The 25,491-nt window shown below is 41.0% G+C and overlaps 1 protein-coding gene across 1 annotated transcript in view; it reads right to left on the bottom strand.

Annotated features, from left to right (window-relative positions):
* The window catches only part of pappaa (pregnancy-associated plasma protein A, pappalysin 1a), a 94,060-nt gene that overhangs the window by 13,477 nt on the left and 55,092 nt on the right, over positions 1-25,491 (bottom strand). Inside the window, exons 12-20 of the mRNA XM_030784767.1 lie at positions 23,633-23,740; positions 22,270-22,405; positions 21,628-21,841; positions 17,269-17,443; positions 8,181-8,364; positions 6,478-6,679; positions 5,628-5,823; positions 4,721-4,868; positions 4,296-4,411 (exon numbers count right to left, since the gene is read on the bottom strand). Of these exons, the coding sequence (XP_030640627.1) occupies positions 4,296-4,411; positions 4,721-4,868; positions 5,628-5,823; positions 6,478-6,679; positions 8,181-8,364; positions 17,269-17,443; positions 21,628-21,841; positions 22,270-22,405; positions 23,633-23,740 (1,479 nt within the window). The remainder of the gene's footprint in view (positions 1-4,295; positions 4,412-4,720; positions 4,869-5,627; positions 5,824-6,477; positions 6,680-8,180; positions 8,365-17,268; positions 17,444-21,627; positions 21,842-22,269; positions 22,406-23,632; positions 23,741-25,491) is intronic.

The following is a 25,491-nucleotide window of genomic DNA, read 5'->3' as shown; positions in this document are numbered from 1 at the left end:
TCTGAATGTTTATGTGTACACTTTGTGCTTGGGAACAAATATAAGGTGATTTTACCTTCTGAAGGTGATTTTAAGTGAATATTGGCATATTTCTGACGGTGCGTAAGTGTGTCTATGAAGACTCACGCATTACTCAATGAACTTCGTCTGCCATTCCAGACAGTCTGAGGTTAGAACAACCCTAGAAACGTGGCCAGAAGCGGAGGACTGCCTGACCTCCACAGAGGAGAAATTTTACAGCAGCTCCTGACCCAGTAATGTATAAGTCTCCCTCTCTCTCTTGCTCTCGCTCTCTCTTGCGCTCTCTCTGTCTCTCTGTCTCTCTCTTTCTCTCTCTCTCTCTCTCTCTCTCTCTCTCTCATATAGCTGCATACTCAGGTATTTTTCATTTCGTGTCTGTCAGCAGATCAATACTAAAAAAGAGAGAAATGGTCGGTGCAGATGAGCAAAAAGGAAAAAAAAAAAAAAAAAAAAAAAAAAAAAACCACCAGTGCATTTGAGGACATTTGGGTTATGGGGTGCACTTGCCAAGCAGCGTGGATAGACAGACACACACACGCGCGCCAACGCGCAGGCACACACACACACACACACACACACACACACACACACACGCAGACATGTTTTGTTTCTGTTTTTTTTTGTTTTGTTTTGTTTTTTTCTTCAGAGTTTGGATCTCTCACTCTGAGAGGATTAATAGCAGCCCAGAGTATGTACAGAACTACCAATGACCAGTTTATATAGTTATGACTTGTATCATATCATATCTGACGTTTATATGGATATAACTTCACGGAAGGACCTTGCTGCTCCAAGACACTGCTTTTGCTACAAAGAGCTGTGTGCAACATGCTTAACGTACAGAATACTCTAACACTTACGCAACGTGCTTAACGTACAGAGTACTCACACTTACGCAACTTGCTTAACGTACAGAATACTCCAACACTTACACAACATGCTTAACGTACAGAATGCTCCAACACTTACACAACATGCTTAACGTACAGAATACTCACTTACACAACATACTTAACGTACAGAATACTCCAACACTTACACAACATGCTTAACGTACAGAATACTCCAACACTTACACAACATGCTTAACGTACAGAATACTAACACTTACGCAACGTGCTTAATGTACAGAATACTCTAACACTTACACAACATGCTTAACGTGCAGAATACTCCAACACTTACACAACATGCTTAACGTATGGAGTACTCACACACTTACATGACGTGCTTAACGTACAGAATACTCACACTTACAGAACATGCTTAACGTACAGAATACTCACACTTACGCAACATGCTTAACGTACAGAATACTCAAACACTAACGGACAGACAGTCTGCTACCTGACACTGACCACTCACTTACACCATACAAATACTACACACTTATGATGGTGAGATGCTGGTGCAGTTGTTTAAAGTGATTTCCCACATGTGTGCATGTGTATACTCGTCTCATCTGATGGATATGTTATGCAATCTTTGTCTGTTTGTTTGTCTGTCCATCTGTCTCTGTCTACCTCTCTCCTTCTCCCCCAGAAGTGACGTCATCCCCAAACATGTCCATACAGGCCCCTAAATGAAATTACAACAAATATGCACGAACCCCCCCCCCTTTTGCTTGTTGTAATGACCTTCTCTATCAAGGCATTGCATTCACCACCACCCCCCCCTTTATCAAATTTAGCCCTTAGCCCTTTTAATACAGGTCTGACATATTAATCAGAGAACAATATCACCCCCAACCCGTCTGTATAAACTGGACTTGGGCTGATATTACCGTGAACCTCTCCCTGCCCCCCCTACAGGGCCACTGTTTCACAAACACAGCAGCACCCTTCCTAGGCTGGCTTGCTTCTTCTTCTTCTTCTTCTTCTTCTTCTTCTTCTTCTTTTTTTTTTTTTTTTGCTGATATTACAGGGACTAATAAGTGCTTGGAAAAAAAAAAGATTCAAGGAAAGAAAAATAATAATAAGGGGAACATTCTAAATAGGTCAGCGGCCAAACCAATTAGTCCTGAGGGTGATTTGTCATGATTATTGATTAAGGGTAGATGAAATGAAAGAACCAGACTCAGCAAATAAAAAATAAAAAAATTCAAAAATAAAACAAAACAAAGAAAAGAAGGTGAAGCTAGAATCCTGACTGGTTATTTGGGATGTGATTGGTTATGAAGGAAACCATATGATACCATATAAACACTAGCGCACTAGGCATGATACAAAGAGTTCAAAGACCTGTTTGTATGAGTGTGACCACTGAGGAGAAATGCTAAAGACACTGAAGCTATACACACACACAGACACACACACACACAGACACACACACACACACACACACACACACACACACACACACATACATATATACACATGACGGGCAGTTTTGAAATGTACACTGAAGGTGTGGTAAGCCATGACGGGGACACGGTGTGAGGCACATGTGCTGGAGCACTCGAATGCCTTGCTTTGGCTTGGACTTGGCGAAGCCTTAGCATTCGTTACTTCTCGTGGTGGCAAAGAAATTAGCTCCGTATTGATTTTACCTCAACCAACCCTCATCTCTGAAACATTTCAGCCCTGCCATTGATTTGGCCTCTTCTTCCACCTTGTGCCCAGTCTCCAGCTTCAAATTACCAGCCAGGCGAGTATCATATCGCTTACATAAATCAATCAGAAATGTGTGGTTGTGTCTCTCTTTGCCCGTGAAAGGGAAGGAGGCCAGGGCCGTACACAAACTGCTGATGCAGCAGAACCCAAATCCACACCAAAATGTAGGGTCGGGTGGAGAAAAATGAAAATAATGAAACGGAAAAAGAGAGTGAGAGAGAGAGAGAGATGACTGTTTAAAAAAACGATGACTGACTGACTGAATACGACTATTCAAGAGATTCTTCTGAATTTTGGACCGTGAGCTTATACAATTGATTTGAGGTGGCGTTAAGTTTTTGCTAAAGTTTGTTTAAGCTACGTCATGGACGTTTTTAAAGGAAAGAAAAAAAAAAAAGACAGGGGTATTGTCATGATTATCATGGCAATTATGACTCTGTATTTCCTTATTACAAAGGGTTACTCTGCCTTGGGGTTACTCTGCCTTTGGGTTAGTCTGCCTTTGGGTTAGTCTGTCTTGGGGTTAGTCTGCCTTTGGGTTAGTCTGTCTTGGGGTTAGTCTGCCTTGGGGTTACTCTGCCTTGGGGTTAGTCTGCCTTTGGGTTAGTCTGTCTTGGGGTTAGTCTGCCTTGGGGTTACTTTGCTGTTTACGTTGACAGGTGCTAGGGGAAACAGCTCTCCAACTCTTTTTCTAAAACACACACTGCCAATTTCAGCAATCGGCGCCAAATCAGCGTACTTCTGACAGGTAAATTTATATTATGCAGCTCTGTAAAGGCCTCTAATAGGGTCATTTTTGAAATTATAGTGATTACCGACGGCTTTTTAACTTTTACGACTTGGCGTCCATGTCGTTGCGGTTCAAATGAGTTCAGAGATTACTGTAATCTTAGCCTGTTTTTCCAATGCGAGGTAATTGGAAAGGCTAGTGTGCATGCCTGGCTGTGCACCTAATAAATGAAGATTGAACGTGGGACCGGGTAGGCGAGTGTGGGGCTTCCAATGAAAAGCAAAGGCCATTTGAAGTTTCCACAAAAGAAAAAAAAACAAAAAAAAAAAAACAAAAACAACAAAAAAAAAAAACCCAACAACAAAAATCACCACTGTTTACTTTGTACATAGCATAGCATGGCGTAGATGATAAAAAAGAATATTTTCTTTGAGCGAGGTGGAAAGTTGGGTAAAATGTATTTTCGCCTGAAAAAATGTATTTTCGCTACACCATTTGCAACTCACTCCTTAACTTCTGTTCTTCAGTCGTAAATATGTGTAGGTTCAGTTCACAGTAACAGTTAATAACGAAGGAACCAACGGAATTTGAAAGAAATGGCCTCTGAGATCGTAAACGAACCTCTAAGAACATAGAAAGTAAAGTTCTGGTCATTACACAAGCGTGTCACAGTGTTTCATGGACAGTATAAAAAATAAATTCTAAACGACTTTCCCTTCCTCCAAATAAAACCTAACCGCAGACACCGTGTAATTACCATTCATTGTCCCAGCTTCATTTTATTATTTTTATTTTCTTCTCATTGATTCAGACTTGTCCCACAGAGATCTCAGCTAAGCCCAGGGTTTTTGTCTACCAGGGAAGTGCCTTTGTGATGTGAACCTGTGGTAATGTTGTCAAATACACACACACACACACACACACACACACACCTTGACTTTGTCAGGGTTCATCCAGTGATGTCGCAGAATGCTGCCGGCTGTCATGTTACTTGGTAAAATGACCACATCGTTGTTGCTGTCCCTACATGACAGCTCGCACTCCTCCCCTGTGAACAAAGGCAAACACACATACATACACACACACAGACAGACACACACACAGACAGACACACAAAATGAGCAATCAAAGCCCATCATGAATCGGTCTCCCATAAATGATATTTACTCATATATCAATAACAGCCTATTGGGGTTTGTTTTGCCTGGAGTGGTTTACAAGTTCTCTGATGATTCACACACACACACACACACACACTCATACACCGACACACACACACACACACACACACACACACACACACACACACACACACACACACACACACACACAGACACACACACACGTCAGTACCCACCTATGCCATGCCCTTTCCTGCAGTTTACTCGTATGCTGGGGTGGAGGTTCTGAGGTAGAGCGCACTGCCCTTTCAGGTGAGGACAGATCCGGAAAGATCCAGTCCAGTTCCCATCTTTCCTGCATCGGATCACGTTGGAGGTCGGCCCCTGTAATCACAGACAACACGCATGTAACGACATATTGTTTTTATGTAATCACACACCGCTTCTGCTGACCGGCAGATTAAGGCCAATCCATATTTCATAACACGCAGCCAAGCTTCGCAGGAAAAAAAAAAAAAAAAAGCGAAGGGAAGAGACGTGGAGCAGTCCAGTTCTGACTGGCTGTAATTAAATAATGTTGGGGTTAGCTGGGGGGACCGTTTTTTTTTTTTTTTCTGCCTCTAACCTATAGTGGAAAAAATACACACACACAAACACAAACACGCAAACATACATATATATATAAGGATTACATTTTGTCAATGTCTAATCACATATAGGACATGCTGCAAATGCTTTGATGATTTGCCATTTCGAGTACAGGACATCAAGCACAGAGCACAGAGGACAGTTCCGACAAGGACACAGAGCAACTTGTGTATATGTGTGTTTATGTGTGTGTGTGTGTGTTTTAACACGGAGAGAGAGAGAGAGAGAGAGAGAGAGAGAGAGAGAGAGAGGGAGAGAGCACTATAGGAATATATAAAAACACACACACACACACACTGAAACATACATAGTAAACATACAAAGTAAAGAGCAGAGTCAAAAATATCAGAATGCTCCATATATATCCAATCAATTACACAGGAACAAGAGGGTACGGAATGTGTGGAAAATATGGAAAGAGAGAAGAGAAGAGAAGAGAAGAGAAGAGAAGAGAAGAGAAGAGAAGAGAAGAGAGAGAGAGAGAGAGAGACGGACCTGTTTGCAGGGGGTGAATGGTCTCTCCGTGTGGTTACCCCCTGAGCAGTCTATCCAGCAGGTGCTGTCAAACCTGAAGCCATCGGTGCACTGGTACGTGCCGTGGAAAACCGGTGGTGGGGCTTCGCACGTCACCGGCTCACATGCCCCCTCCAACCAGCGGCCATCCTCCGTACACTGACGCTTAAAAGCACGCCTGAGGGAACCAGGATTTGGGGGTGGGGGTGGGGACTTTTTCACAATCTTTCTCAGGGTGTCAAATGAAGGAAACACCTCGGCTTAAATGCCCTTCTCACACACAGTGCATAATATACTTCTATATCTCCAGTCTATATCTTCCTTCTGAATGAAAAACCAACATTCCTTATTAACTGATAATAAAGCATTTGAAGGGATCAGAATAGTTTATAAGATGCATTAATAATCCATAATATATTTGCTGAATTTCTTGTTGGGTTTATCAGTTATGTCTTGCTTTTTCCTTAGGAGAATATCTGTTGGCTGAAGCCGAGGCATATGTTTCAAGGTCTCGTCAATGTGTTAACCAGAGTGAACATTCACTTAATCCAGATATGTACCTAAAAGCATCCTACAGTATTTGAGGGACGCTATCTGCCAAAACACCGAAAAAAAAAAATCATCAATTCAGTGAGATTTCCCTCAAGGCGAACAAGCCTGAGTTTCACTGTTGCAATTTTCCAGAAGCTCCATTTCTTTTCGGGGAGCGCTTCTTGGAAAATGACACTCATTGGTTCGTGAAACTCAGAGGCAACAATAACAGCGATTTCTTGTTTAAACATGTCGAAAATAACGTGGAATAGTCACACTGCCACAGAAGCGGGTACTGTACCTCTTGGGTTTGTTCCTGACGTGATATCCTGGCTTGCACTTATACTTGCACAGTGAGCCGACTTTGAGGCCCGTCTCGTTACATCGTTTGGTCTGGAGAACGGCGTTGGGTACGGGAGGAGGCGCCGGACACCGCAGCTCGCACAGGGCTTCCGGAAAAGACCATAGCCCATCCTCCATACAGGTCAATGTGTTATTGGTACCTGCAGAGAAAGGGTGCGTAGAGGAAGAGAAAAAGGAAATAGTGAAGGGGGCAGAGGAGGGTTACCTTTTGGGCTGTAAGGTTATTTATATGCTCCAAAAAGAAAGAAAGAAAAAAAAAAGCCTACCAAAAGTTCAGTGTAAAAATTGTCTTAGGGCCTCAGCAGCTGAAATAAATGAGGTGACTCATTTTTCTGCTTTTTTTTTTCCATTGCCCAATAATTTAGGAGAAGATACTATGGAAATGTTTCCTGTACAAACAACTAGTTTTACAACAATACCAGCCAAAACGAGATTAGGCAGAAAAATGTACCACTTAATGGCTTTGAGTTTACCACAGATTTGTTAAGCACTTTGGGAGCTGATGCTCAGCATGGAAGACAGTGCAAAACACAAATACTAAGTGATTTTGAGTGTAAATGTTAAAAAAGCAATAATCAAATCACTAATATAAGCTTCAAAGATAAAAGTACAATATGAATAAGTTACTTCATCTAAAAGGAAGAATTGCCCTCTTAATCTTTACTTGTTTTTGTTTTTGCTTTTGTTTTGTTTTTGTTTTGTGTTGCATAAACTTGGAAATGTTAAATCACCTCTCATCTCTTCTGAATGTACAAAAAAAATGAAAAAAGAAAAAAAAGATCACTGTTCAAACACATTTTGAATGTTTTTGTTTGTAGCACTAAATCAAGCGAGTGTCTGTGATTGGGTAAGTCATTCAGCTCAGACTAGGTGTGTCAGTTTAGCATCAGCCTGACTCATTAGACACACCAGCCAAAAGCCAGAGTTTTCCATCCTGTGAGTTACGCAGTGCCACCAGGCCGTGGAACAAACCTGGAGAAGGAGTGGAATTCACGTAATCCAACATGACTGACTGACTGACTGACTGACAATGACTTTGGCAAATACGGGCCGGTTTGGACTTGGACCACGAATCACGTGTAACAGAGGCTAGCCGGTGCCTTGGCCAACTGTTTCACTTGAAAACCCTTAATACTGGATGTTTCTATGCCGACGTCATTCTCTGTGACACGGGAATTTAGTTGCCTAAAGAGTTCACACCAACTGGTGGAGTGTTTTTGTTTTATTTTTGTTCTGAAATGCAGCTTTAAAATAGCTCATTAAGTCCATTTAGCTTCAGATATGAACTTTTATTAAAAAAAAATGAAACATTTATGTTTGTATGTACACAAAGCAGTTGTTTACCTTTGCATCTTTGATGCTCTTAAGAATCTATTAGGGGACAATGAAGCCCAGTGACACTAAAACTACTGGTGTCTTTAAAACTTACACAAAAGGCTTTAGAAACGACAACTTGGAAAAGGCAGAACTTTTCTCTTCTAAGATACAACTTGCACTTAACTACTTTTTAAGATAATGTCCTTAAATCAATCAATTCAGTTCCCATTTTTCCACACTTCATGTGTTGAACAGAGAACTGTTTCAGAACAAACTTTCAGTATACCATTTCAGTACATAATTGTTTCAGTATACTGTTCTTACCAACAAGCTGAGCAGGCTCCTTGCATTGGAAAGTACTGACTTTGCCATAGGTGGTGCCCTCTGGGAAGTCAAAAATGGCTGGGTGCACATGGTACTTGTCTGGCAGGCCGCAATCCACTGGCTCACACGACACCTGCTTGTTCCACTTCCCGTCGGCACATGTGATGGTCACGGTGGAGCCGGCCTGCTGAGGATGGGGTCAGTTAGGAAAGATGTCAGAGGCTTTTCTCAAAAGGCAGAATCATTCCATGCCACTGTTAAATCATGAGTAAAAAAAAAAAAATCACGCATCTGAGTTTCAAAATGTAGGCTTACAGAGTGTGGCAGGTATGACTGGGAGCTTAAGAATTAGAGTACTGAAACCTTTCGTCTGCTTATGAGATTAATGCATTAGGACTAGAATAAAATCTTGAATATGATCACAATGTTAATTACACACATACATACGTTACACACACACACATGCACACATGAACAACATATACACATGCACACATGCATACACATACATCATACACTCACACACACACACACACACACACACACAGCACATTACAACTATTCAGTAACACTTCACTATATATATAGTACAAAGAATGCCTCAAATGCACACTTATGTAGTGCATTCACTCATGTAGTGCTGTTACAAAATTCTGTCCACCTTAAAAAAAAAAAAAAATCATCCTGCCTCTTGACAGAGAATGAAAGACATTTGTAAAGATTTTTTGTCCATATGGTTATTATGCTGAAGCACATTCTCAGAGCCGCCGCCGTGACCTGTTTAGATCTAAACAGAATGACATGCGGTCTGGATACCAACATGAAAGAATGTTGGCATCTATCGCTTCACCAAACACTGATATTCCAAAAACTGCCCTCAGATGACCTTACATCTGGAGCACAAAACCTCTCTTTTCCAGACCTGGTTGGTTTTTTTGGGGTTTTTTTTGTTCTTTTTCTTTTCTTTTCTTTTTTAACGACCGTTTCTCATGTTTAAGCTTTTCCCCTTTCAGTCATCGGTGAAATTAAAGAAAAAATATTTCTTAAAAAAAAATCTTAACTGTTGAGCTCATCTTTGAACAGTCCTGATTAGTTTTATGTTAAATGCACCTGAAGTGTCATCCACCCCCCACCCCCCCCCAAAAAAAGAAAAAAAACAGCCGACAGGTTTTTCACCAGTTGCCTTTGCTGGACCCAGAGCGCAGGCTGGCGAACAGATGCTTGTACTGTAGGTACAGCGGCCGAGTCTAGCCCATCCCCCACCCACCCGCTGCTGTAGCCTCGCGTGACCCCGACAATAGGCCCATTACTCCTTTTCCATGCACGGACAATCTCTTCTCCTGTCACATGGAGACGCCCCACCGAACAAACCTGGGCCTTCTCACCACAACGTTAACACAATATTACACAAGCAAAAAAAAAGTACTTCTCCTTTTGAACTGTCTAGCGTCCCGACCACACCGCCGCTAAATGGAGGTTAGCAGGCATTCGAACACAAGCTACGCTGTAATGAGAAATGAGAAGCTGTTCGTTTCTTGAAGTCTCTGGGAGTCTACTGGGACTTTGAGGGGGAAAGAAAAACAAAGATTTTTCAGCCAGATGCCTCACTGTTTACTGCCATATCGTTCATTGTTTTCGATGGCCCCAATCATTCGTTTGGTCCAACATAATACTTCAAATATTCCATTGACATGTCAAAATATGAATGTCAAACAAACGTAGTTCTTTCTGCAAAATATTAGGGCTCAAGCTAATACAAAAACTGTCCCACATGGTTGGAGACCAGAGAATTAAAGTTTGCATCGCTGGTGATGTGTCAAAGTCGTCAGGTTTATGGGAATGCTGTATCTACACTGTAACTACCTGTTTCAGTTACATCATAAACAAACATCATTTATAACTGCTGACAGGCCTACTGTGCCTTACAAAGGACAAACAAATTTCTGTTTATTTAATGCCAGATATTACTAATGAATGTTGTAGATCTTGTTGCAGGGTTTGAGAGACTCTATCTTTTTTGTTCCACAGTGAATAATTAAAGAGTAATGTAGATGTTGTAACATCAGAGTCATTCTGGGCAGAGTACTTGATCATGTGTGAATGTCTGCTATTTGTTTTTTTTTTCCTCTTCTTTCTTTCTTTCTTTCTTTCTTTCTTTCTTTCTTTCTTTCTTTCTTTAGTCTTTTCTTTCTTTTTTATTATAGAGCACTCTATGAAATGTGGTTTGAGTTATGAGAAAACACATAAAGATCTGATCACATCACTCCATCCAGGTAGAATATCAAAGACAAAATGGAATGAAGACAGGACAGATTAATTAGCAGCACATTTCAAACATCTCCAATCTGCTCCATGAGATTTTTCTTTCTTGTTTTTTTTCTTCTTTACAGAAAAAGAAACATTTTGAATTGGAAACAGTCGTTTTTATGGATGCTGTGATGTAATTATGACAGAAAGTGACCTGAAATAATGCAGAGATGGAATGTCTTGAATCAAATGTGATTTTTTTTTCTTACATTGTTCCCGTATACGGCGCATGGGAACAGTCTGTTACAGAAAGAGGAAAGATGTAGTCCAGAGTGTGACACAATACACAAGAACTACCCTTTTCCATACGTTGCCTAACAACAATACACAAGAACTACCCTTTTCCATAAGTGGCCTAACAACAATACACAAGAACTATCCTCTTCCATAAGTTGCCTAACAACAATACACAAGAGCTACCCTCTTCCATAAGTTGCCTAACAACACATTTCATTTTCTGGGCCTCCTTATAAAAGTCTGTAAATAGTGTATACAGACCCTCCTGGCTCTTTAACAACAACAGCAACAACAATATGTATGACAAATTAAAAAAAAAAAAAAAAAGGCCAGGGCAGGATAAAGATGAATACCTGTTAGAAGATGTCTTAAATAAAAGCATCACAAGAATTTAAAAAGGAGAAAAAAAACAAAAGATTTGCATTATTTTGCTACATTTGACAGCATTGGAAAATTGGAAAATGGATGGTTGGATGGTCGGATGGATGAACGGATGGATGGACGCATGACTGGATGGATGGAGGGATGGGAAAAGACGAGAAAGCTGATAGCAGAAGGATCCAAAAAAAAAGAAAAAGAAAAACAAGTTCTCAAAAACAACATAATAAAAATACATAATTAGAATCACATCCTCATAAACCAATGCTTACAGCTTTGCAATAATGTTATTACAGGTAAACGGAGAAGCTGGGATCCTTTGATTATTGGATTAGTCTAGTATGATAAACTTTAAAGAAATCTCAAGTTGAGGGACCTGCTGTTTAGATTATAAAAAACGAGTTCAGCTAGATTTCAGTGTAATTAGACTTGCGTAGATAGAAACCTCCTTTTCTAGCCTGGCCAAAGCTCAAAGCTGTACTTTGTTAAAGATATGGATATATTCATCCATATTTTCTTCCTCTCTCTCTCGTATGCTTGGTCCTGTCATCTTGTTTCAATTATATGATACATCATAACAATATCTTGTTACTTCGATGTAAATCTGTTATTTCTGTATTTTGCGCATTTGTCGTACACACATGTCGACCATATGATGGGCAAAAAAAGGAACTGCAGGTAATTTGGTTCATACCCAAGAACTGTCCATGTCTTTAGGCATCCTTGGACATCTTGAGATGTTTGAAACCCTTAAAAAAAATCTGAGACATTTTCAAACATGTCCATTTGGAAAGACCGCTCAGGATGTCTCCAAACCCAGCCCCATACAAAGAGGAATTAATAATAACAGACTAACCACTCTGAACATGATTACAATGGCACAAGTCTTACTTTGAAACTGATTTCTCATATATATTTTATGTCATCTTTGTCTCTGATATTTGTTTAACACTGCAGATCTCCAGATGTAATGCAAATGATGTCATTACTTTAGACACATTGATGTCAGGGTATGTTAGTCAAATTGATTATACTATTAGCTAACATAAGCCAAAAAAAAAAAAAAAAAAAGCTGAAATGGATGAAAAGCACTGCAGATGTACAGATTGCTTGCAGGTTATATGTTGGATTACGCTGGAACTACTGTTTCCTTTTTTCAGTGAAAGGTCTGCAGACTTGGCAACCCTTATTCAACTGATGTGTCGCCAAATATTGATGAGAACTGTACTGATATTAAGATTTTATAAAGCATGCATGCAATGCTCACATTGATCAAGCGGCGGTACAGCGTGTTAAACTGACAAATAACCCCTTAAAGTAGTGTTTAATCCAAATAGGCTTTTAGTGAGACAGAAAATGAATCTGTACACTCCCCAAGTTTAATGTTTACCAAACATAGCATAAAATTAAGCAAATAAATCTGTGTGCAACACTGAATGAAACTGATTCCGCCTGCGTTTGGTTTTAGAGCGCCCTCTTGTCAAGTCCTACTGGAAAAACACACACGCTCGTACCCGTCTTCAGTGCACAGATAGACACCAACATCATCACGACACTCAGTCAGTCACTCTCACACAATATCCTGTTTGCCTAGCTGATGTGACACATGATCTGTGTGTGTGTGTGTGTGTGTGTGTGTGTGTGCGTGTGTGCGCGTGTGCGCGTGTGCGCGCGTGCGTGTGTGTGTGTGTGTGTGTGTGTGTGTGCATGTGTGTGTTTCCTGTTAGATTGTGTCTGTGTACTTAAGTTGTCTCATGGGAGAGAAGAGAAATTGGAATGCAGTCCAGATCTCATGCCCAGTGTCTGACTTCCTGCCAACTTGGTCCAATATCGTTTCTTTAACTAGAATATTGGGTTTCTAATATGCTTTTGATTATTGGTTGGTGGGAGAAATATTCCTGTCAGTGATATTTAAAGTGTATGAAACTGATGACAGTTGAATAGCATTGATTGTGTTTTTCTAAAATGACCTCAGGCAACGTAGACACTGACAGATATCGTTCCACTTTGACATTTAAATACGTGAATGCTTCAGTAGAGTTAGTGCTACGTCACGTTAGAAACGTCCACTGTGCAGTGTATCTCATGCTGTAATGAGCTGAGATGCTAACAAGGCAATTTCCAGTATACAACCCAAAGTGCCGTCTTGCTCAGAGACACAAACACAGACATGCGTAAGCACATACAAACAAGCCCACAAACAAACACTTATAAAACACCAGGAGACTAGCATTAAACGGCTAGTTGGGGAGAAGGGGGGGAGAGCGAGAGAGAGAGAGAGAGCGAGAGAGAGAGAGGGAGAGAGAGAGAGAGAGAGAGAGAGAGAGAGAGAGAGAGAGAGAGAGAAACAGAGAAATAGAGACAATGAATAGGACTCACTCTCCTCTTGTGAAAAAGGGGTAATGGTGTTGAAGGAGTTTCCTTCCCCTTAAAAAAATTTACAGCTAGCAGTTTCTACTCCATGGAGTCTTAAACCAGCTCTGGCTACTGTACCTAATTCAACACAGATATTCTTGATTGCATATCCAACCGACGAGAAATGAGTTTCAGAACAGCCAATTCTGAATTTACTGTGCAACTGGGCTAGGAAGCATTATGAAAATATTACTTAAGTTTCCCTGGATGCAACAACACATTTTTTTTGTTTCCTTTCCTTTCCCTTTGTTCTACGAACATTGTGCTTCATCAGGGCAACCAAGCAACACGGAGCAAGACATCTGGACTGTTGCGGTCTCGGATCAGTCAAACACTAGATGGGTGTAGTTCATTTAGAAAAATACCTGATGAGAGCATGAAAAATTCTTGGGTCAAAAATAATTAAGGTGTTTTCAAATCCCAGACATAAACCCACTGACCATTCACGAATATACTCCAGATTTGTAGGTCCATTAGAAGAGGTTACTGGACTGTGTCAAACAATGCGTTCATACTCTCAGACATCTACACTTTTAAACAATCTGGATTGAAGACTGAAAACTGTGTTATTGCACAGACAAATGAATATGTCCAAATTGTGGTGAAGCATCAATCATAAACTTTGCTAACTCTATGTCAACTGAAACATCTCGTCCCAAACGCCATGAGAAAACTACTCATGAAAGACATCAGAAGAGTGTTTGTGAAAATTTGAGCAGAACAGTGGAAGTGAAACATTTTCTAAAAAGGCTTGGGACTGTCTAGACGTACTGTAGTCTTTGCATGCTCTTACAAAGGCGTGAGACTGTCTAGACATACTGTAGTGTTTGCATGCTCTTACATTTGCAATAGCATTTTCTTTCCTTCGAATCTGATAGGATCTGTGCAATGCAGCACTTCCAGGTGAAAAACTGTTCAAAAGTGTTTCCCACACAGGTCATGCATTAAGTAAACACACACACATTCATGCAGACACACAAAAAGAGAGAGGGGGAGAGAGAGAGGGAGAGAGAGAGAGAGCATGCGGACACAAATAAGCAGGGAGAGCAGATTGTTTTGAAGATAGGATCATCAAGGATGGAGTTCCTGGAACCGCTTGGACATAAATGAAGCAAGAATGCAATCTCTTAATGAAAGGAGATTGGACTCGACACTGTTCTCTCCTTTCTTGTTCCCACACGGACAGCACGTGAGGGGTTTGTGAGAGAAAAGGAACAGATGAGAGGAACAGATGACTTCTTTTGTAGAACAACTCAAGAGACTGACACACACACGGACACAGACACAGACGCAGACACACACATGCATGCACGCATGCACGCACGCACGCACGCACACTCACGCACACACACACACACACACACACACACACACACACACTCAAGTGTAATCCTCCCTTTAAGGTTCAATCAAGAAGTTCTTGGAGCTATTTTATAGATATGTAAACCATTTTTACGCACTCGATCAAAGGAAGGGTTTCACAGACCACTGTGTAAGCCCCTGAGTGTAAGTACCGGTTGTCAAGCTCTCTCACAAACACAGGTAAACAAAACCCCAGACAGACGGTTTCGCCAAGAGTTACACCACTATGATACAGCGCTCCCTATTTAACCAAACTGAATGGACGAATCGTGATTCGGGCAGATCGAGATTTCAGACCCTCCAGTCTCCTTCTCCATTAGCTGTTTCTGGAATGGTGAAAAGAAGGTTACCTTTCCTTACCATCAAGACCTTACTGACTACCTTTTTTATTTAGTCGGTACGGTCTTAAATATTTCCATATTTAAGCAGTAGACTCCTGTGGTGCACTGAGGTCAGCTTTTCAGTCTGAGCCACTAGCATATTAAAATCAAGTCATATAGAATATGTATTTAGTTACTAGTCATTTATTAGTAGTGTTTCATTTAGCATTTAGTTACCTAAAATGACTCTGTATTCCTTGGTCATAATTCTGTTGCATAATAATAATCATAAGAATGATAAGAATAATAACAATGATGGGCAGGTGGTTCCAGTTCATTGGCTAAGCATACCATGACAGATTCACTGTTGTGTGTAATCATAGAGTGGGTCAAAGGCTTCTTTTGTCCTCCTCCAAATATCAGTCCATCCAGATGAAGAACACAAAGCAAAAGAAACCAAGTCATCCGTCCGTATTTCTTTATTCCAGTGTTCAGAGATGCAGGTTGTGTGTTGCTTTGCACTGACTTTGATTACTTTGGTTAGAAAGCAGGTTCCAAACTGAGGTTTGCCCATAAATATCAACACCGGTGGAGCTTCACACAATCAAGTTTTCAGCTGGGAGCCTAAGAGGTAACGATTCAGTTTCATGACAAGTTTAGAGGCCAGTCTTTAGTATTTTTTTTTTTTTTTTTTTTTGTAGTTTTCATCCAGTGTCATGGTTACTGTTCTTCCCTCTCTAAAGCAGAAGACCCTACATAACTGAAGACTGTGCAGCATCGGAGTCTATGATGCTGTCAGACGGCAAGGGACTATTCAAGGGATACATTGCCGTGGATACCGTCAACTCACCTGCCCAGAGGAGCACAGGCCGCAGTCAGCTAGTCTGTTGCATCTACGATTTGAATCTCAGAGCTCACACTGCTGAATGGTTTTCATCGAGGCTGTATAAAGAGCATCCCATTCAGATTTACATGGCAAACTCTCTCAGTGAGTCCCGTAACTACAATATTACTCTGTGTGTGTGTGTGTGTGTGTGTGTGTGAGAGAGAGAGAGAGAGAGAGAGAGAGAGAGAGAGAGAGAGAGTGAGAGAGAGAGAGAGTGTCTGAGAGAGACAGAGAGAGAGAGAGAGAGAGTGCATATGCATTTGTGTATGTGTCGCTGTCCAGGCAACAGTTAAATGCTTCCATATGCTACTGCTATGCCCATGACAAAACCTGCTTAGGTGCTGTCTCAGCCACTGTAAACACAAGAGTTTTTAGAGTGTCAGAATGAGAGAGAGAGAGAGAGAGAGAGAGAGAAGAGAGAAAGAAAGACAAATGAAACATTATGATGTACCCCAATCCCCATTCATTTGTGCATCTCTGTGGTTGTTTCAGAATTGATTCACAGTTGTGTGACCAGCTATTAGCAAAGTCAGTCAGCCTAGAGCAACTGTGGACACTGGAGCAGAAAGGCGTGTTGGCCATGCAGTGTTAGGCGGAAAGTTAATGGTGTTGTGATAAAGTGATAGAACTTTGTTGCCTAGCGAATATAGTTTCTAAATGAATTTGGGGCCTAATTCTCGGTTGCTTTCTGTGAGTCATTTTGACATGTCCTGGTAAAGAGATCAGAACTCTTTGAAGGTGAACGACATGAAGGCGTGAAAGAGAGAGGGCACCCAAGGTGTTGAAACTGTTTGTGGCCAGGTGATGGTGAACCGACCCACAAAACAAACACATGTGCACACACACACACACACACACACACACACATACACACACACACACACACACACACACACACACACACACACACACACACAGACAAACAGGTGGTATTTGGGAATCACTCCCAATATGAAGCAGATACCATGGGGAAAAGATGTGCGAAAGGAATATATCTCTGTCCTACATATATGGCACAAATCCCTCTCTCTTTCTCTCTCTTACAGACACACACTCACACACACACACACACACACACACACAGCTCTCACTACCTCTCTCTCTCTCTCTCTCTCTCTCTCTCTCTCTCTCTCTCTCACCCTCTCTCTCTCTCCGTCTGTCTCACGCTGCCTCTCCATCTTACCTGGCTCTTGATGATGTCATCGTCTCGGTGGATCTGGAGAACATAACCGCTGTGGCAGGTGACGGTGCAGCGTGCTCCGTTAAAAAAGCCACCTCCACCTTCACTGCACCTCACCACTGCATTGCGGATCAGCAACTCCTGACAGTCACTGGCTTCGCAGGAGTAATGAACGCAACTGTGGTGAGAGAGAGAGAGAGACACAGAGAGACACAGAGAGAGATAGAGAGAGAGATAGAGAGAGCGAGAGAGAGAGAGAGAGAGAACTGAGTGTATTCCAGCCATCAGGGCAACTGAGTGTGTGAATGTGTTGTTGTATGTGCCAAAGAACTGTTTATGCGTTGCCAGATCGTGTGTGTGTGTGTGTGCGTGTATGTGTGTATTTGTGAGTGAGAGAGCAAGGGAGAGGCAGTTTGGTGCCACAAACACACTACGTCATCTCCAGACAGCTGTGAGGACTCACAAAGGAATATTACATATCACAACCAGCTCTGCCCAGCCGCGCACGCACACACTCACACACACGCGCGCGCGCACACACACGCCCATGTACACGCACACACACGCACACACACATACACAAAAACACTCACGCTTGCACACACACACACCCACAAACCCTAGTCATCATGTTATTAATCTTCGTTATTTTGGCCACGGAAAGCCAAGGGGACTAGGAGGGGGGAGGGGGGAGGGGAAGGTGGGTGGGGTTGGGGGTGGGGAGGGGCAAGCAGCATAAATAGAATGTGCTTGGCCCATGGTTTCCACTGACTGTCTTTTAATAAATGAGGGTAGTTTGTGACTGCTGGTCGCAGCCCAGATTATTGAGTCAGCAAAGTCAAGAGACATACACACTATGGGTACAACTTTTACAGCAGATAAATACGACAGCAAGTCACCGCTAGAAAACAAACATTTTTACGACGCAAAAATGAAACCCTTGTCTCTTACAAAACCAACATAAGTTTCGTGAAGTCCTGTCGTAATCGTGTCATGAGGCACGGATGACTGTTCAGCCAACTGCGGACCCGTCTTGTTGACAGGCATGGCAAAGGGACACAGGTCAGGGTGAGTGGAGAAGGGAAAAAAAAAAATTCACCACGTCGACAACAAAAACAGAGGGGAGCCTGAGCATTCCTGTAAAATGTAACAAATGTTTACACACTTTCTGTGTGAGGGAAGTATTTCATCACTTCTCACATGTGAACAATAATGGATTTTAATTTGCCAAGAGCTCATAATTACCCTGTCAGGAGCTCCCTCTCTCTGTCTCTCTCTGTCTCTCTCTCTCTCTCTCACACACACACACACACACACACACAAACAAACACACTACACACACATACAAACACACACACACACACACACACACACACACAAACACACACACACACACATTCTGGGACAAATGACACGCCGATAATGAATCAATCAGACGATTAATCAGTTGCATGCAACTGACGGGAAAGAGTAGGCGTGTGAGAATGTTTGTGTGTGTGTGCTTTACAAATCAACAGATGAGAAAGTATTACAACCAGACCTCATGTTTTACACTGGCTCTCATAAAAAAAAAAAAAAAAGATAGCTAGACACTCTCTTCTGTGGTTGTATATAGGGGCCTTTTTTCAATGTTTTCAGACACTTTCACCAATAAGCTTCTGTGAGGACAAGAGCAGACACTTAGCAGTGTATGGGTATGTGGGAGTTGTCTTTTTTCTTTTCTTTCCTTTTTTTTTTAAGTCTTCCTAGTTCATTAACTTCTATTCATGCGACTCCATGAACAACAGAGAAGAAATTGAGGATAAAAAAATGTAACCCTCAAAACAACTTTTGGCAGAAAAAGGGAGAGAAGGAAAGTAAAAAAAAAAAAAAAGAAAAGAAAAGAAAAGAAAAGAAAAGAAAAGAAAAAAAGAAAAGAAAAGTGCTCCTGGAATGGAAAGGCTTAAGCAGAGTTGCCTCTTTTGAGAGCTTTGCTGCTGAAGTCAAATCCCCGAGAACTGTAGGGGAGTTTGAGAGGGAGGTCATTTAAAAGATAGATAGATAGATAGATAGATAGATAGATAGATAGATAGATAGATAGATAGATAGATAGATAGATAGATAGATAGATAGATAGATAGATAGATAGATAGATAGATAGATAGAGGAGAGGGGGGAGCTTTGAAAAATGGACAGGTATACTATTTCATTATGCCATAGAAAGCTACAAGCAAATTAAGAGGTACAAAATGGATATGACCAGTAAAAGTCGATATCTCGTGCTTAAAAGTCAATGAAAGTGTAACCTGGACGATGTGTTTCAGTGTCTTGCTGTGGAGATGAAAGGTTACATACTTCCAACATGAATCATATGAGAATGTTATTGCATCCACAGTAAATGTAAGCTGGCAAGAACAGCCAAGTACTGTAGAGCTAAAAATGCACACGTTTTCCTGAAAAGCAACAACGCACAGGGATGCTTTATATAACATCACTCATTATGTCTGTGCAGAGGTTTTATGTCATGTTGCAAGTCCAACATGTCAAATATGAGAACTACATGACTCGTGGACTAATATCACCACTATGACTGTTGACATCCATATGATACATGTATTTAATTTCAGTATACATGCATTTCTGCTTGCAGATGAAAACATCTGTGCGTGCTTACTGTGCATGCACACTTGCACATTTGATCTTACTCACTAAGCTCCACTTTGAATATCTACTTGTGGATTTTAAATATATCTCTATTTGACTAATGTAAGTTTCCAAAAACATTCCTTCACCACATCCAAATACGCAAGCATGCCTGGAGACAGAAGCCTAAGACATAGTCACGTTAATGATTCCCATTGTTAACAGCACTGGGAATAAGGGACTTGGAGTTTTTGGTAGATGGAAAAACATTACGGGAAGTCTGTGGCTGGCAGGAGAGCAGAATCTCTGCAGCTGATTCCGTAAACCATGCCAACCCAAAAAAGCCAGAAAAATGTCGTGCGTAGATTATGTTTGGTGTGTGTGTGTGTGTGTGTGTGTGTGTGTGTGTGTGTGGTGTTAAGCAGAGGAGGATGAGGGAGTTAGAGTCTGTGTGCATTTATGTATGTTTACGTGCAAATATGCACAACATGCACTAAGGTTGTTCTGCATGGTGAAATTGAGTGTAATACTTATTTTCAAAGACTTAAATATGTGTTTGAGTGGAAGGATCCTTGTTAATTTTCCTGCATATTTACTGGCTTTGGAACTGTACAGTTGTTGAGTGTAAAGTATGGCTATACACACAAGGTCTCTGTAAGATTCTGGGCCTCTCCACATCTTACCCTACACACTTGATTTCTGCATTTTGATAGTACTTGTGTGTCTAGTGTAGAAACCAATCTGTGAAGTGGTTTATTGCACTAGTGCAAACCAGGCTCCTGTCAATAGAGAAAGCACCCATACTGGGGAATTTGAAAATTAAAATTGCACAATAATTCATAGAAAAATATTCCACAAAAACCCAGCTCAAACAAACAAGACGTATAAATGAAGCTGATTTGGGCCAAAGGAGCGACCGAACTATACACAGCCTGGCTACATTCTCAGCTAATGAATTAGTGTCCTGTCCAATAACATAGTCCACCCACAGTTTTCTCCTTAATCTAGAGTAAATTAGAGTGATTAATATTTGTTGGGCTGAGTTTTTGCAACTCTCGTTTTCAACTTAACCAAAGAAATTTGGCCCTTGTCTTTAAATGCAATAAAAAGCATGAGGATACAGATGACCAAAATGGACATAGCCCTGTCACAGAGAATATTATCAGCTATATTGACGGCTTGGCCATCATATATAAATATTGATAATTGTCTAATGGTCTTCATGGTATGATCTGCATTTCAGTCTGAAACAGTGTTGGTTCTGTGTCACTTCATTTCAGCGTTTGGGCTCAGAATCACAAATTTTACACTCCGCAGCATAAGCTGTCCTGACTTGGGCTGTCAAAAGTGAAGCTGAAATTCAAACGTTTATCAAGGGTCAAAAAAAAATGACAACAGGCTTACAACTGTAACATAGTAAGCTTCCTGGCACTTTTTAAAAGAAAAAATTCAAACGTCCTTTTCGAGGTCAGAATCCTCCTCTGGATCCAAAATCACTTTACGGCAATCTGTTACCAACTTCTCAACACTGTGACGTCAGCGTTTCGAGTCAAGGACTTGAGTGAAATGCGTCTAAATTGACTCTGATGCTGAGACTCACCTCTGACCCATGGGGTTGTAGATCTCAATGAGTGAAATGCGTCTGAATTGAGTCTGATGCAGAGACTCATCTCTGACCCACTAGGTTGTAGATCTCATTGAGTGAAATGAGTCTGAATTGACTCTGATACTGAGACTCACCTCTGACCCATGGGGTTGTAGATCTCATCGCTCTGACAGCTGCTGATAGTGATGGGGTCAAAAAACTGGAAGGAACGCAGACCCACCCCAGAGATGGCCACAAACTCGGAGCGGAAGATGAGTAGGACGGCTTTGGTATGGTAGAAGGCCATGCTCAGGTCATGACTGACTGGGATCACTAGTGGGTTGGTTCGACAGCTCAGCCGCCAATCACCTAACAGTGAGGGAGGGGCATAAGAGGTGGAAGAGAGGTGTAGAGATAGAACTGTTATGACCATTCACAATCTGTCTATGTGTAATTAAGGCTGTTGAACTGTTTCTCGTCACAAGCCTTTTGGAAAAATTAAAAAAAAAAAAAAAAAAACATTTTGTAATGCAAGTCAGCATCCACAGATGACTGTCAATTAAGGCATGAAAGTACCAACAGACAGAGAGACAGATGAACAGTGGCACATAAAGGGGAAGGAGGAAAGAAAGATAAACAAAGAAGAAGAAGAAGAAGAAAAGAGGAGTCGTAGAGACCGAATGATTGACATGATAAAATGAGATCTCATAGTTAGTCAGAATCATGATAATGATATTCACAATCATGGTAACTGAATCATCAGCTAAAAAAAAAAATACAAAATGCTGTGTACTCACCTAAACTGTGTATGCCTCCCTTTGTGTCCACTAGCTGTACTGTGATATTGCACTGGGTTTGGTCAACAAAGCTGGTCCCATCTGCCGCTAAGTGGACGATAACCGCGGCTGCCACCATGGGGTGTGAGAAATAAGCCTGTAATGAAAGAGTGATAAATACAAATGGTCAACATCCAACAGCTTCTGTTCTGGAGTCAGCTTCAATCAGATTTCCAATGACCAATCAATTAATCTGGAAATCTGGTCTGCCAGTTGACAGTGACAAAGTGTGTTAGATTATCATGATTGACTCATGGGTGAATTTATATCTCAGTTTTGGATTTGCACCGAACGTTGACGAGACCAGTACAGTAAAATGCACAGAGTTCTGCACAGATATTCTTAAAAACAGCCTACAAAAAAAAAACAGTGTGTCAAATGGTTGGCTGACTTGGATACCAAACGATCTTATTCGATTGCTTTTGTGAAGCTATTTAAAAGTGAGTTTTTATTGAACTGCTATTGTGGATTAATAAGAAAAATTGAATAGCTGCCCATCAATGATGAATCATTGACCAAATGAGCACTTTGGGTTTGAGCTTTTCTCACAAAGGTCACAAGGGCTTTGACTCATTATGCACTCTGCAATGGTGACACATCCTTGTCACTAACAAATGTGAACTAAATCTTTTACACTTTGACCAACACTGTCTGTTGGTCTAATACTAAACGTAGCAGTGGCACTTATACGACAGCTCCTTAATAGCAACATGCTTAGTTTGTTTCTGCCTGTCTAAAAGTCACTTCAGATAAAATGGCCTGATAAATAAAATGAATAAATATGTTCACAAATAAACTGTGTTCTGCCCCGTAATCAGTGAAAATTTGTTAGTACAAATGTAGTGTCTCTAATGGATCCCAATATATGGAACCTATTTTCAATCCCCATTAGGATAATCAATTAGCAGAAACAAACTGTGAACTCATTAAACATTCCGTTTACTTTGCCGCCATGGAATTTCACAACAGGAACGAATCAAGCTCTCACCAATTATACAGCCTTTTCAGCCAATCAGGCGACAACGTTCCAACTCTCTGAGGTAACGTCTTCCTTTTCACTAAACTGAAGGCACTTAATAGGTGTAAGAAATATTGCTGAGACCTGCACTTAGCCTTTTACTAAGTCAAGCTGTCAGCTAAAGTTCCAGTCACTTCAGGTCGGCCGAGGTAGCGAAGACAGAGAGAGAGAGGGATGCTTCCCCTGAGGGTTGAAGCAGGGACAGTATCTGAGACCTGATTGCTAATGGATGCTTTCTACTCCTTCTCAATGCTAATTTGCACACTGCTGCCCCCCCAATTCATCAAACCAGTAAGGAGACCTCACCTTCAGCCAGTACTGCTGATACCATGATGAACGCTGGGCCTCTTGACAGGGAAACCAGGCATACTGGGAAACGCCGTCCGACAAGTCAAACACTTTGGATTGACAGGTCTGCGAAGAGAAGACAACACAAGAGATTTGGATTCTTGTATTATATTCTTATATTTATATTTTCTTATTTTCTTTTAGTTGCCAGTATCATCTGAAAGTAATGTGGGAGTAAGAAGCTTTTTCTTTTTCCCCCAAAAAACTTCTTCTCTGCTAAACATACCAGATTTTGATATTTTTCTTCAAACAATACAGGTGGGTGTAGATACAGCTACCACTATTTATTGAATCATAAGTCAAACAACTCATCACATAGTCTCATTACCACTGTTAGACTAAAGCTCTGATGGATGTACTTGGTTTTATGACAAATACTTTTGAGTTTTGATTTTGACAAAGCATTTCACAACAAAACAAATTCTCAGAAAAGACAAATGACAAAACTTTGAGTGAAGCAGGAAACTGTTAATTCTATTGCAAAAATGCCTTCAAGGAATCAAAAGAAACTGCATTGTAATGCGTACATTACACGTACATTATGCAATTTTGGTATGCAACCAGTCAGAGGTCATCTTAAACATGATAGTGATGCTGGGTTTCCACATTGTGGATTCTGTTGTGGATTCTATTATGGATTCTAAATCTACACGAAATGTAAAACAATGTCAGCATGTACGAGGTGACATGTTCTGAGTCACTACCTGTTATTTCTATGAACTCAGTTGTTCTTGAAAGCAGATCAGCAGGCTCCATAGCAAAGATGTCTAGTAGCAGATGTTTTTGTCTTGCATTTTCTCCATTTTTGATTTCCCTTACAAGTGTTGCCAAGTGGTAATTCCTCCCGTTATGTAATGCTTCAGAAAGGTTGCTAGGAAACGCAAAAGCTGTGTTGATAAACCACACACGGTGGGCCGCCAACACATGCTACGTGAGTTAGCGAGACGAAAAAAAAAAACCGTATTAACAAAAAGAGAAAAAAAGAACGCAGTCTAGAAATCAACCCAAACCCAAACCTTTTGATCTACCCTGAAATCCAGAACAAAAATCTCCATCTCTCTCGTTTTTCCAAAATCCTCAGTTTCTTTCTGTCTTTTTTAAACAACTAGAATCCAATGACCAGACTGAGCAGATGTCAGGTCAAGTGCTTTAAATGCTTCCATGCCTCCTTCTCTATCTCTTTATCTCTCTCTCTCTCTCTCTCTTTCTCTCTCTCTTTCAGACTAGACTTCCATCAGCCCTATCTTGTTTCAAAGGAGAACTTCAGCAAAACATAAATTGATCCAGGATCCACTTCACACGTTACACATGTTAGAAATGTGCTGTGCAATGACAGACACTTGTTACTGGTTCAACATTTTGTATTTTGCATGAACAAGAAAAGAGCAAAAGTTTAGCAGGGAAGAGAGAGACTGGGAGAGCAAAGGATAATTGGTTTGTGCACTCAATAACCTTGCTTTCAGAATTAAGACTGACTTCGAACCGATCGATACTTTGTCATTTTAATAATGGCTCAGGGGTTCCAGCGGCATAACCTCTTCTCATAATCGTTGATGAGATTGCAATTAATGGTCTTATCAGCTCTCCTTCTGATGGCTGAGTGAGAGCTGATCTCAGTTCAGCTATATGGAGGAAAAGGTTAGATGCAATCAGAGAGCCTTATAAGTGAGTCCGCAGAGATGCGCGCCATGCACCATGAGAAGAAACACAAGGACACCTAGTTTCACCGATTCTCCTGAATCATCGAAATAGGACACCTGCAACTGGAAACCTCCAATAATCTCGATGGGCCCCCATGGAAACCACCAAGAGAGAGA

This window comes from Chanos chanos, chromosome 9 (assembly GCF_902362185.1).
Source record: "Chanos chanos chromosome 9, fChaCha1.1, whole genome shotgun sequence".
Taxonomy (NCBI): Eukaryota; Metazoa; Chordata; class Actinopteri; order Gonorynchiformes; family Chanidae; genus Chanos; species Chanos chanos.
This window is presented reverse-complemented; position numbering and strand designations above follow the sequence as displayed.